The sequence below is a fragment of the Brachycentrus maculatus genome, unplaced genomic scaffold (assembly GCF_059751285.1).
Source record: "Brachycentrus maculatus isolate JH-2025_06_01 unplaced genomic scaffold, ASM5975128v1 h1tg000103l, whole genome shotgun sequence".
Lineage (NCBI taxonomy): Eukaryota > Metazoa > Arthropoda > Insecta > Trichoptera > Brachycentridae > Brachycentrus > Brachycentrus maculatus.
Genome location: NW_028280857.1, coordinates 246,969 through 260,565, shown reverse-complemented (window position 1 = coordinate 260,565; position 13,597 = coordinate 246,969). Strand labels below are relative to the sequence as shown.

The 13,597-nt window shown below is 30.4% G+C and overlaps 1 protein-coding gene across 1 annotated transcript in view; it reads left to right on the top strand.

Moving 5' to 3' along the window:
• Positions 1 to 212: 212 nt before the first annotated feature.
• Positions 213 to 13,597, top strand: part of LOC148310249 (uncharacterized) — a 78,371-nt gene continuing 64,986 nt past the window's right edge. Inside the window, exon 1 of the mRNA XM_088258765.1 lies at positions 213 to 429. Within this exon, the coding sequence (XP_088114891.1) occupies positions 366 to 429 (64 nt within the window). The 5' untranslated portion in view covers positions 213 to 365. The remainder of the gene's footprint in view (positions 430 to 13,597) is intronic.

Below are 13,597 nucleotides of genomic sequence, written 5' to 3'. Positions count from 1 at the left end.
ATTTGTTCAGTATTCGTCGCTACGCCGAGCGGAGAGCACGTCTGTCCTCCGAGCCCTCGAGGGTTACATCCTCGCAGACCGAGAAGTAAATTAAACAAGTTTTTCGCTACGTTAAACACAAACTGTATTATTGTGTGAAATTTACTTTATCTGTGAAGCTTTATTTGCTGTTTCTGCATGTACTTTACCTAAATCATCCCTTGTTGAAAAGTTTTATTATAATTTCGCGTAAAATGTACGGTGCGAAGGCTTTATCTGATACCAGCAGAAATGATCTACGGGAACTTTCATGGGATTTCATTTGATTTATCTGATTAAACCCAAATTAATTTTTTGGAAAAGTAAAGACTGATTTGTTTTTTAAAATGGTTCTGATCTTAAAAATCAAGAGGATTCTAGTAGGGATACTTATTCTACACTTTTTGAATGGTAAGTGACAATCTTTAAAAAATATTCAATTTCGAACAAATATTATTATGTCTATCATTATTTGGTTTAGGTCGTAAGCCCTATAAATACCGGATGTGTTTATGGATATGTTATGATATCTGTCATAAATAACTTTTGAAAATTTGTATAAGTCGTGAATATTGTTTATGCTTAGAATTCATTATTACATTTTCAAAAAACGTTCTTTCCTCTTTAATAATGACATGTTAATTTATTGTTTAAATAAAAAAATATTGCAGAAATCTTTTTATATATATATATATATATATATATATATATATATATATATATATATATATATATATATATATATATATATATATATATATATATATATATATATATATATATATATATATATATATATATATATATATATATATATATATATATATATATATATATATATATATATATATATATATATATATATATATATATATATATATATATATATATATATATATATATATAAATATATATATATATATATAAATATATAAATATATAGAAACATATAAATACGAGTATATATTAATTGAGGTCTCGGAGGTCACTAAATCTATCCATTTTGAATTAATGTTTTACTTAGTAAATACCTCTTTTTTAAATCTAAAGTGACACGCGTGTGTACTAGGTATCATTTTCAAAAATACACAAAATAAAAATAATTGTTCATTATTTAAAAAAAATAATGATTATTTGTTTGTCAAAAGTCACGTAAATATTCTCATCTTCACCCAATGATGCTTACGGCACTAGATTAAAATGATGCAATGATAGCGTGATCGTTAATTATATGAAGGTATGGTGATCGGTCTTGTGCTACAAGAGCCAGTCTAGGATGAAATTTAATTAATATCATTGGGATTATTTAATTAATGTAAATACAAAAATTATACATGTTTATTTTGAACCTCCAGGAAATCGAATCTGTGACCTCCATCTCGACTGCTAAGCTTGCCTATCACCACACTATGAACGTGGAAAATTAAAAAAAAACTTACTCACTAAACATCCCGGTTTCCACAGGGGTAGGCAGAGAGAACGCTAGAGAGAACACCGTTCCGTCTTTGCAAACATTCTCCATTCCATAGTCATGAATCTCCTCATACATACCCGGCGATTATTCCGACTCCTGACCTGAACACTTTAAAGTATTTGAAGTACTCGGCCATGTCAATTTTATTTGGTGTTTTCTGGTTCTCGTTTTTACTCAAGAGTCTTTTACGTTGTCCGCCTCCGTGGTGTAATGGTCAGCATGTTTAGCTACCGTGCTGGAGGTCCCGGGTTCAATTCCCAGGGGGGGGTGAAAATAAATATGAGTGATTTTACACTGTAATATTAATTCAATATTACCCTGGACTGGTTCCTGAAGCGCAGGAGTGATCACCTTGCCTTCATGTAAGTAAAGATCAAGATAACACTGCGTCAATTCGATGCAGTGCCCTATGCACCATTGGGTGCGGATAAGGGTTATAAGTATAAGTCTTTTACATTTGTTTTCAATTTAAGTTTTTCTTGTTAACTACCACTATTTCTTAAAATCTATTGTGACATCAGTTTCGATGCATTCCGCATCATTACAAACACCGTATGTGAAGCAAACCGAGTAAAACACAAATAATAAAAATATATTTATCGCTCACTCCTTTCAACAATGTCATATATCAAAAATCGTCAATTATCAGTTGTGCATGTTTTTGGAATGCCTAGAAAATGTACTATATCCCAGCAAAAGCGGCATATTTTAATTTGATATTTACCTGCTACAGGGCAGAAAGTGTTGTTTTTGCATTTTGAAGAAAAGGTAATGTTCAATTATATTTTTAAATATACCTAATATTTTTCAAATGGAGGAAAAACATTCAAGTTTTTTCCTCAAAAGATCTGTTGAACAGTAAAAAGTTCAAAAGGTGGCGATATATTTATTTTTAATACATTTTATTATGGTTTTAAAACTTTAAAAACGATCTCCTGAAAAATATCGTTCTTTTTATATGACGTTGTTGAAAGGAGTGAGCGATATATTACCGAAAAGTGACTGACGATAAAATCATGCATTTGTTTTACCGTTTCATCATCAGTCATTCGTTCCACAATTCTAAACCATCTCAAAATAACATAATAAATTCCAGAATTCCGGAAGTGATCATGTTTTTAAGAACAGCGTCCGTCGATGGTTGCTTCTCGTTGGTAGAGACAAGGTGAAAAGAGAATTAATTAAGGTTGAGGAGTTATTATTTTATTGCAAAAGCTTTCCATTGTAAATCATTATTGTGTGTAATACATAAAATCTAATAATTGAAAAAAATATATATTTACATACATATAAATATATTTATTTATATAATGTATAAACACACATGCACCATTGGGTACGGTAAGGGTTAGAAGAATTTGGATAAATTCATAATGTTGTAAATAAAGATTGCTAAATTTAAAATGTAGCCGGCGTAATATTTTCGTACTTTTTTTGTATCAAAGTTTATTGTCGCGGCGTTGCCATTAATAATAATACTATCCAAGTTGCCAGACAAATATTTCCATTTATCCTCCAGGTATTTTGCGTAAGATAACTGTTTTTTATAACTGCAGAACACTTAGAGGCGTACGTGGTATTTTGAAATACTTTGTTTTTTGATTTTAATATTTAAATTTGAAAAACGACCGCGAAATAAGATGCCGTGGGATATAAGTCTCGGGCGATTTCTCGGGGGAATCCAATGATATTATGTTTCTTAAATTCAGCAGTTGATATAGGTACCTATATCATTTTTACATCAAATATCCATTATTTAAACAAAAAAATGGAAAAGCAAAAGTGACGAGAAAAATCTAAATGACTTGCCATCACGCCATTTCTCCACAATAGGGGTAGGTTAAGAAATTATAACGCCATACCGCTTTCTAAACTCAACCATAGATGGTGCCGAGAACTAACATGTGAAAGAAAATGTGCCGAGAACCAACATGTGAAATAATATGTGCCGAGAACCAACATGTGAAGGAATATGTGCCGAGAACTAACATGTGAAAGAATATGTGCCGAGAACCAACATGTGAAAGGATATGTGGCAAGAACCAACATGTGAAAGAATATGTGCCGAGAACTAAAATATGAAAGAATAAGTATTGATACAAAAACATAACTTCCGAAATTTGAGTGGTATTATGATCAATTATTGTAAAATGGTGAATATTGTAGCAATTATGGGATACAAGTATATACATATATATATACCCACACACAAACAATTGAGATTATTTTTTTAACATGTGTAAGATAAAATTGCTTTAAACTTTTTTTTCCAAAAAAAATATTTTAATTAAGTGTGTAAAAATCAAAAATCGTAAATATTGACCAATTGTAGTGTAAGTATTTGCTTCTGGTATTATTGGTAGTCCGCCTCCGTAGTGCAATGACCAGCACGCTCGGCTACCGTTCTGGAGGTTCCGGGTTCGATTCCCAGGGGGGTAAAAATAAATATAAGTAATTTTTTCACTGGAATATTTATTCAATACTACCATGGACTGGTACCTGAAGCGGGGGGCTGATCACCTTTCCTTCATGTGTAAAACGATCATGATAACACTGCGTTTATAAGACACAGTGCCTTATGCACCGTTGGGGTGTGGATAAGGGTTCTATTTTTATTATTATTATTGGTGGAAAAATAAATATCACATAAATATAAATATCCAACTACTCAAACAAAGCAGCATTTTGCCAATGCAATTCGAATAAAAAAAATAGAAAATTTTCATTCACAAGTGTGTCAAGGTCGAGTAAAATTGGCTCGTCCTTGAAGTTTTCGATGGGCATCCTCCGATTGTTGAATATTCTAATTTCATCGTCACTATCACTAAGGACATTTTTGCGATGTTTGACAATCGCTTTAAACTTTAGGTTTTTATACGAAAACAATAGGTTTACACGAAATATATTTATATTTTTTACGATTTTTTTTTTAAAAATTGTTTGTTTGTGAATATTATTGACGAATTGAAACATTAAAAGTTAGTTCCGATCTCTTAAGATGTTGTATGGGGAAAATCTCCAAAGACATTGTGTTAGGGCGAAATATCGTAGTCGTACAGGAGAAAGTGACCAACTACCAAAACGTAAAATGTTCAGGAGGGCCATTTAAGTCACTATTGCTTGGCAAGAAAATGAACACCAATGCAGTTAGTCATTTTTAACTAGTCAATATATTATACTTCCAAGTTTAAAATCCTTTGGGATTTTTTCAGGGCAATATTAAGCTAATAAGATATCAAATAGTCAATGACCGCGTTATTGTAAAACAATGCACTTGGTCACTTTCTCCTGTATGACTATGATATATTCAAATTTTCACTAAAAATAAACTGAATTTGTTTTCTTGTCAATATTTTAAACGATCTATACTTTATTAAGCTCTGATCTCTTAAGATATTGTTTGGCGAAAACAATAAGTTTTTTTAATGAAAATTTATTTATATTTTTTACTAAAAATTGGTAAGAATTAAATTTAAGTCATAAATATTTTTAAATAATTACGAATCGGAATTTAAGAATGTTTCGATCTCTTTAGATATTGTATGGGCAAAATCTCAAAAGGCATTGTAAGGGCGAAAACAATTGGTTTTCATTAGAAAACAAATGTACATTTTTCACTACAAATTAGTTAAATTCGTTAATATTATTGATGAATTAGAATTTTAGGAAGCTCCAATCTCAGAAGACAGCAAGTGAAAGCAAAATTAAAAAAAAAAACAAAAAGTTTTTACAAAAAAAACATTGTATTTATATAATTCACTAAAAATTTGTTAAATTTGTTTACGTACCGTAGAACGGGGCTACTTGAACTTTAAAGTGTTACTTGAGCCCAGTATAAAAAAATTAGATCTGTATTTGGTCTACAATAATAAGCGTATCAACATGATTTATAGATTTATATTATCCACTGACACTTCGTGATGGAATTGCATTTTTAATTTATTATTAGATTAAAACCAATAGTTTTAGCTTTTCCACTTTTTTATTTGACCAGCGACCGGGTTTCGTCGTTACCGACATCAGTCCGACACCAGTCTGATGATGTCGGTAACGACGAAACCCGGTCGCTGGTCAAATAAAAAAGTGAAAAAGCTAAAAATATTGGTTTTAATCTAATAATATATTAACATGATTTATTGTTTCCCTGACAGGTGACACTTATTGTCAAGATAGGTTCATTATTGTAGACCAAATACAGGTTTAAATCTCTTTTTTGTACTGGGCTCAAGTAACATATAAAAGTTCAAGTAGCCCCGTTCTACGGTATTAATATTTTTGACGACTTAGAACTTACAAAGCTATGTATATATTTATGTTTATTAGAAATGTTACTCAGCGGTACAACAAAAATACACTGGCATCATAGTCAGTATATCGACGGATCGTTCTTTTGACAAAAATACCAATGTCGATATATCGATTCTCAGTACTCTAACGGTCAACACATGAAAGAATTTATATGAGTTCCCAAAAAAATACTTTTATAAATACAAGCTGTCTGTACCACGGTAAAATTTATTTCAGGACGTCCACTCATAAAATGATGTGGCAAAAATGATATAGGATATTATACACCCCTAACGAGATTTTCAGTAGTTGTTGCGGCGTTGGTCCTGAAATGGAGAAAAATTATAATGGTTTATTCCATTTCTTATATACGTAAATACAGCGCAAATAATGCTGTTCTATCTTGGTAGGGGTAATTTTTTTTAACAAAAGCAGACATTTATGAAAAATAAATGGTAACATAAATATAATTAAATAAAACCTAAAAAAAGTAACTTTACGATTTTCCATTTAAGGAAAAAGCTTATAGCTTTAAAAATGCTCTACGTTTGAACACAATTAAGTTATTGAAAAATTTTCTTCAACATTTTGACCGTTTCCAATTTTTTGTTCACAAATGTGGACTTTCTCAACTTATGAGCTATATTTTGATATCTAAAAATTGATGAAGAAAAATAAGGAAAGCAATAGATGAATATAAGTAGTGTGTTTGTCAATTATGGGTAGAATGGTGAATCTTAAGTTTGTATAAAGTGTTTACATAAATCAGCCTATAACAGACTGTAAGTCCTGTAAATACCCAGGCTTCCATATTTGTCTTCATCTATGTTTATTTATTTATTGGAAAACCAACATAATATTTTCAAAAATTTAAATATTTAATTAATAAAAAATAGTCCAATTACAGGTTTTCATTTACAAGTAATCATAAAAAAAAACTGTCATGTACATTACTACAACTTTGAAATATTGTAACTTTTTTATCAAATAATCAAATAATGAAATAGTCAAACAGACATCAACAATATTTCTCTTAAGCGTTTTAAAAGAAACATTATTGATGTCTATTTCATTAAGCTTCTTCATTGAGCTATTTCATGATGTTAAAATATAAGATATTTTTCAGTCATTTCAAAAAATGTTATGATAATGAGTTGATCAAGAAATCCACATCTGACCGATTTAAGAAATGATATCTTTGAATTTTTTAGTCAGACAAAATTCTGTGTATATTTGAATTTATAGCCGGAAAAATTTCTATACATGAGTTTTTAGCCAGATAAAATTCTTTATATGAATTTTTAGCCAGACATAATTCTATTTGCATTTGAATTTAAAGCCGGAAAAAATCTATACATGAATTTAATTAAAAAATTTGGCCAGGTAAAATTCTATATTTGAACTTTTAGCCAGATAAAATCTTATCTTTGAATTTTTTAACCAGTTGAAATTATATTTTTTATACAATTAAATACGTATAAAAATGTAGGAGCCTTGAGGGTTTGAGTGTTGATCAGTCATATAACGAATTGCACAAATGCTTCAAGTTTTAATGATCTTTTAAACTAAATTTACAAACAATTTTTAAGTCGTTTCAAATTAGTTTTTTTTCACATTTTAAATTGCACATTGCAAATGAAGGTGAGCCATGCGGGCTAGGATTATCGGCCCTTTGAACCCCTTTTAAGTGAAATTGGATGAGAATTTTTGGAATGGTAACTTTCGTGGGGGGGGGGGGGTTTGTGATTTAAGGCCCTTAATGACAAATCTATTGAAAGAGCTGAGAAATGTTTTATAGGAATGGTTTAATCATTAATTGTGACTTTCTATGAAAGTAGGTACATTTGATATATTGTTCGACGTTTTGTTTGTAAAAAAAAAACTGTAGGCACTTACGATTTTTTCATGCAAATGTGACAAACTTACCTGATAAGATGATTACTAACTACTAAATTACTTACCATCACGCCGCTTCCCAGCAGGGGTAGGCAGAGAGAATATAACGTCACATCACTCGGTTTTGGAAAAAAATATTTGCCTCCTCCACATTCATGCATCTCCTAATTTATACCCGTTGATTATTCCGACTCCTGACCTGAACAAATGATAAATAACGTGATCACTTAAGCCAGCCAAATGCTAGGTCGTAAGCCCTGGGATGCTTAAAATGTCATATTCTTTCTTAAAAAAAACAATAAATGTTTCATATCGAGTACTTTTAATTTTTACATATTATCCATAGGATGAATAATCCAGTGAAAGAATACGAATAATAAAATGCACTAGAGACATCTTTTGGTGAGATGAAATTCATTTTCATCTCACCAATAGATGCCTCTAGTGAAGTTCTGGTGATTCAAGAACAAGGTTTTGTAATTGGTTCATATATGTAGGTATTCCGAGAATTTGAGTGGTGTGGTTGCCAACAATGGGTAGAATTGGTGAATGTTCCACGTGTGTAAAGTGATCACTTAAACCAGCCTATGACGATCGTTAGCCCCGTAAATGCCCAGACTTCCATATTCTTCATCATCTTTGATGAGATGTCAAAAAATAAAATATATTAAGTTAATAGTATAAATCGCATCTTAATTTTCTTTAAACCCTTGTACCATTTGAAGTAATTGATTTTTTTTTATTAAAATACCGTTTTTTGCATTAAAGAAAAGTTTTCTTCGAAACAAATATACAGTTTCGATAAAAAAAAGAGTTATTGAAAGTTAAGGAGTTTAATTTTTTCAATATAAATTCTAAAAAAAGATAAATCATAATGTGTATTCTCTAGCGCAAGCGTTTGCCTTCTGAATTTGAACGTCCAAGATCTCAGCCTTAATGATAGTTTTTTCATATAATTAGCAAATAAGTCTGTAATAAATATTTATTGATTTGACGTTTAATTTGTAGAACTCCATTTTAATTTATGTTTTAATTTTAAATCAAACACAGATTTTTTGAGTCTACTAAGTTGTATTTTACAAACAAAAACATAAAAAAACACACTTCGCATTCGTTTGATAATGCCATAACTAGACGAAAAAATTGTCACAATTTTAATTTTTTATGTATTTTTGTTAATAAAATACAACTTAGTTAACTCAAAAAAAAACCTGTGTTTGATTTAAAATTAATACATAAAAGTCTGTAATACGCCGTTTAAAAATGATGCGGAATACATAAAATACGTGTCACAATAGATTTTTAAGAAATTGTTGTATTTACTAATTAAAAATAAAATTAAACAAGTGCAAATAGTTATACGAAATTTGGTCTTCGAAATCCCCCTTTCAAACCACCTTACTATACGAATCTTAAGTTAAGCCCGAAAAATGTATAAAATTTTATTTTATAGCTACATCTCAAAGCCAATATTCCCTTTATTATGATTATATCGATATGTTTGCACATGGTACTTTCAAGATATAAAATTCGTCTGGTCTCGGGAGAAATGATAACCTCATTTCCATACAAATAGTTTCGCGATCTCATTATACTTCTTATTTATTCCTTATCTCATTCTCATCAATTGTCGTGGTGAATGAAAAATTCATATTATTGTGAAAATAAAACTGATAATTCCACAAAGAACTTGATTCGAAATTATGAGTGACTACTTATAAAAGCGATCAGCAAAACGTGACGTTAGTAACAGTAATTAAGTGTATTATATATAAATGTCCGTCTCCTTAGCGTAATGGTCAAAACGCTTGATGAGGTCAAATAAATATGAGTGATTTTTCACTCTAATATTTATTTAATACTAGGTACTTTGGACTGGTACCTGAGGCGGAGGGCTAATCACCTTCCCTTCATGTGTTACCTATCAAGATAACACTGCGTTTATATGATGCAGTGCCCTATGCACCATCATATATATATATATATATATATATATATATATATATATATATATATATATATATATATATATATATATATATATATATATATATATATATATATATATATATATATATATATATATATATATATATATATATATATATATAATATTTATCAAAGGATCTGGCAGTTGACATAAAAGCATAGAGGTAGATTGTAAAGGAGTGGATATGGATTTTTTAAATTAATTTTACCACGGCAACTCAGCTGACTCTAAAACTTTTGAAGCCAACTATCAACATCAATCAATTTATATATCACACACCGGTACATGTATTATTTTGCCCAAATGTTTGTGGATATTTACCCATTAATTGAGGAAGTAGTTCAAAAGTAATTTGATTATTGAAAGCTTTAATACACTAGGTGACAGAGATTTGATAATATGCGTTCAATACAGCGTAAGCGCTAGGGGGTCATTGTAAAGGAAATTATCACGGCTCCCCAATTAATTTTAGACAATGAGCACTATATTCCAATGCAAAAGATAAATAAGTACTTTTTCAAAACATATACATAGGTTATGTTAGGTTTTTTAAAATATTTTTTTTGGGAGTTGCAATTATTATTTCTTAGCTAATTATGTAAAATGATATATTACACACTAATATTCAATTTGACCAGTGACTGGGTTTCGTCGTTACCGACAGCACCGAGGGGTAAGAACAACGAAGAGGATAACTGTGTTTAGGTTGGGTTTGATTTTATGGGAAAAATATTAAAAATAAGACTTTGACTTTAGTTTATTTGATTGTTAATTATAATCTAATTTTTTAACAGCTTTTTTTTTATTTCTAAGACTTCCGAATTATTAATTTGACTTGTTCTATTATTGAAATGTAAAATTTCTATAACATCTTCGAAATTGAATGAATGATTATTTGACAAGATGTGATCCGAAAAATTCAGAAAAAATGTTATTATTAAGACATCTCATATGTTCCTTTATTCTAATGTGAAATGAACGCGATGTTTTGTCTATATAAAAGGCTCTGCAATCGTGACAAGTAATTGTGTACACCCCTGATTTGTTTAATTTATTTGTTATGTCTTTGGTATTTTTAATAAAATTTCCTAAATTGTTGTTTGTGTAAAAAACAGGTTTTATGTCACTAACTAATAACTCGAAAAATCAATATCACTACCGTTTAGTATCGTAATTTGGAATTAAGAAGGTAGGTCAGCGTTTTATTCAAATTTGAAACGTAAGTTGAACTTCGGTTTTCAAAATAGAGCTACCATTAGCACAGTTAAACCGTACATAAACTTAATATTGACTTTGTAATAGGTGTACGAATGTTTCCCTATCTTTGCTCCTAAACTCACACATGTTATGGGGTGGTTGTTGGTCCGAAGTAAATATTGGATTAGTTTTTATCTAAAACTATCTTTTGAACTCCATTTTGCTGTGTAGTATGTTTTAGTTTGTAGATCATGTTACATAGTATTATCTACGCTTCTTCAAAATAAAGTTCTGCTTCTTCTTATATTGGATCTGAAGAGCTGTTTTTCAAGAAAGTGACTCCTGCTTATTTTATTTTTTATTTGTCTGGGAATTATACAGCTTGTATATAAAAAAAATATAAAAAAAAAAAAATAAATTATATTGCATTTAAAAAAAAAAGATAATTAAAAAAAAATATTCATAGAAGTACTCATGTTTAAAAGTAGTATTGAATATCTTGTCTGCAAACTTCAGTACACATCGCGCGCACATACTATGACAGCACGCCGCGTAGGCTTGCCAACTTGACAACTAACGCAGTTGCTTGTGTTAAGAATAAAATATGTGGGCAGATATTTACACTAACAGTATATGTCATCTTCTTCTTTTTGTAGATCCTAAGAATCAGTTTGTGCCTCCGCCTGTCGCTGTTGGGATGTTGACTGTCGCTATTTTTCCACCTTTTTGGAGGTCTGCCTAGGGGTCTACGTCCTTCAGGGTTTTCTTGAAGGGCGGTACGTGGTAGTCTGTCTTCTGACATTCTGTTTATATGCTCATTTCAGTATCGCCTTCATTGTCGTCCCCACCCCACGATATCCTCCGTCTTACACATGCTCCGGATGTCGATTTTTCTTACTCGGTCTTGCAATGTGTTTCCGGTTATGGATCGGAGAGTCTTCATCTCGGAGGTTTGAAGTCGATATTTTGTTCTAGAAATATCTGCTCTTGCCTCAATCCCATTAGTGGCAATTGGTCGAACACATGTCATGTCTTGTACATATATCTTCATTTTACTTTCTATTCTCCTGTGTTTGATCCTCCACATTGAGTTTATGTAATACTAATATATCGAGTCATACATTAAAGTATTTTATTTTGAAAATGCACGAAAGTAATTTTCTATGAAATTCGTAAATTTTTGTTTTATGGTTACATCTTTAGAGAATTTCATACTTTACAATACGATTTTGCAATGTATAACTATTCGCACTGTTAGTGGAGCGGCCACGTTTCAACTGTCACAGCACCGTGAAAAATCCTTCGATCAAGGTCGAACCTCGAAAGTGTGAGAATACTTGACTACTCAGTGCGCAAACACCGTACAGTTTGTTCCATACGTTCTCGCGGCACAAACTTTTGATACTGAAACCGCAAAAGTTTAAATTAAATATTAGATTATAGATGTCGTTATAGCAGTCACGGAGGTGGCAATAAATTAGTCATAAATTTGAAAACTTCCCCCAAACGGACAAGTTGATTTACGCGGAAAGTTGTAATCGTTCCTACTCTTTTTCGGATGAAATATCTTTAAGAAAAATAGGGGTAAATTTGTTATACGCAAGGAAAGATTGCGCGATACTATTTTAGATACGTTTAATCCGAAAAGAAAGGTGAAAATTTATGAAAGGAATCTCGAAATCTGACGGAAGGGATGTCCATCAATCTTGATTGAAATATTACTAGTAATTATTGTAGACAATTTGGAGGATTGTAACATACAACATTTTTTTTGGGATAAGTGGATTTTATATTCTTGTTTTAGTCTACGTCAGCGTTTACCAACCTTTTTTGGCTGGCGTATCACTTGGTAGAACATCATGCTTAGTTGTACCACTTTGCGAAAATGATTTTAATTCGAGAAATTTGTTATTCTATTTACATTATAAATATGACAGAGTGATTATATTTGCTAAAACTCAATTTGCTTAAAAAATACCAAACGTTTATTTTTCTGATAAAAATGAGACATTTGAACTTTACATAATATTTTTTTTTAATGAAAGACATTTCTTGTTGAAATTCGAAACTAGGACATTTAAAGAAGTATTTTTAAATGAACTATTTTTTTTAAATTCATTGATTGTAATCAAATTATTTGTGTAAAAAAATTAAATGCGCCGCAGACTTTTTTTCCCAGAAACTACCGATATTAAAATAAATGAAAAATACAATATTTAAAATAAAATTTAATGACTGATTTATTATGCTTTTTATGTCCGCCATTACTGATTTTTTCGTCGAGTCACTCGCGTACCATCGGTGGTACGCGTACCACAGGTTGAGAACCGCTGATCTACGTGCTAGACTAACAGCCTTGCTCTTATTATAAGAAAGATTGAATCTCTTTTTTTATTACTATAAATACGTGAGAAGAAAAATGATTTATAAATAATGGACTCCACGCTATAAGATTGCGTAAAACTTTATTGTTTTGGTTTTCTTCGTACAACCGCATTCATATCTCGATACAATTTGTAGTGAATTAAAATTACATTAAGCTTTCAAATTTTATTGGCACAGTGGGAAATTTGTTAAGTCATGAATCGAGAATCGAGCAAAAATTAGACTTAGCTAGACTTAGCTTCACAAACGGTGTTTGAAAATGATGCGGAATGCATCGAGACACGTGTCACAGTAGATTTAAGGAAATGGTGCTATTTACCAAGTAAAACTTAAAACAAAAATGGATAAAA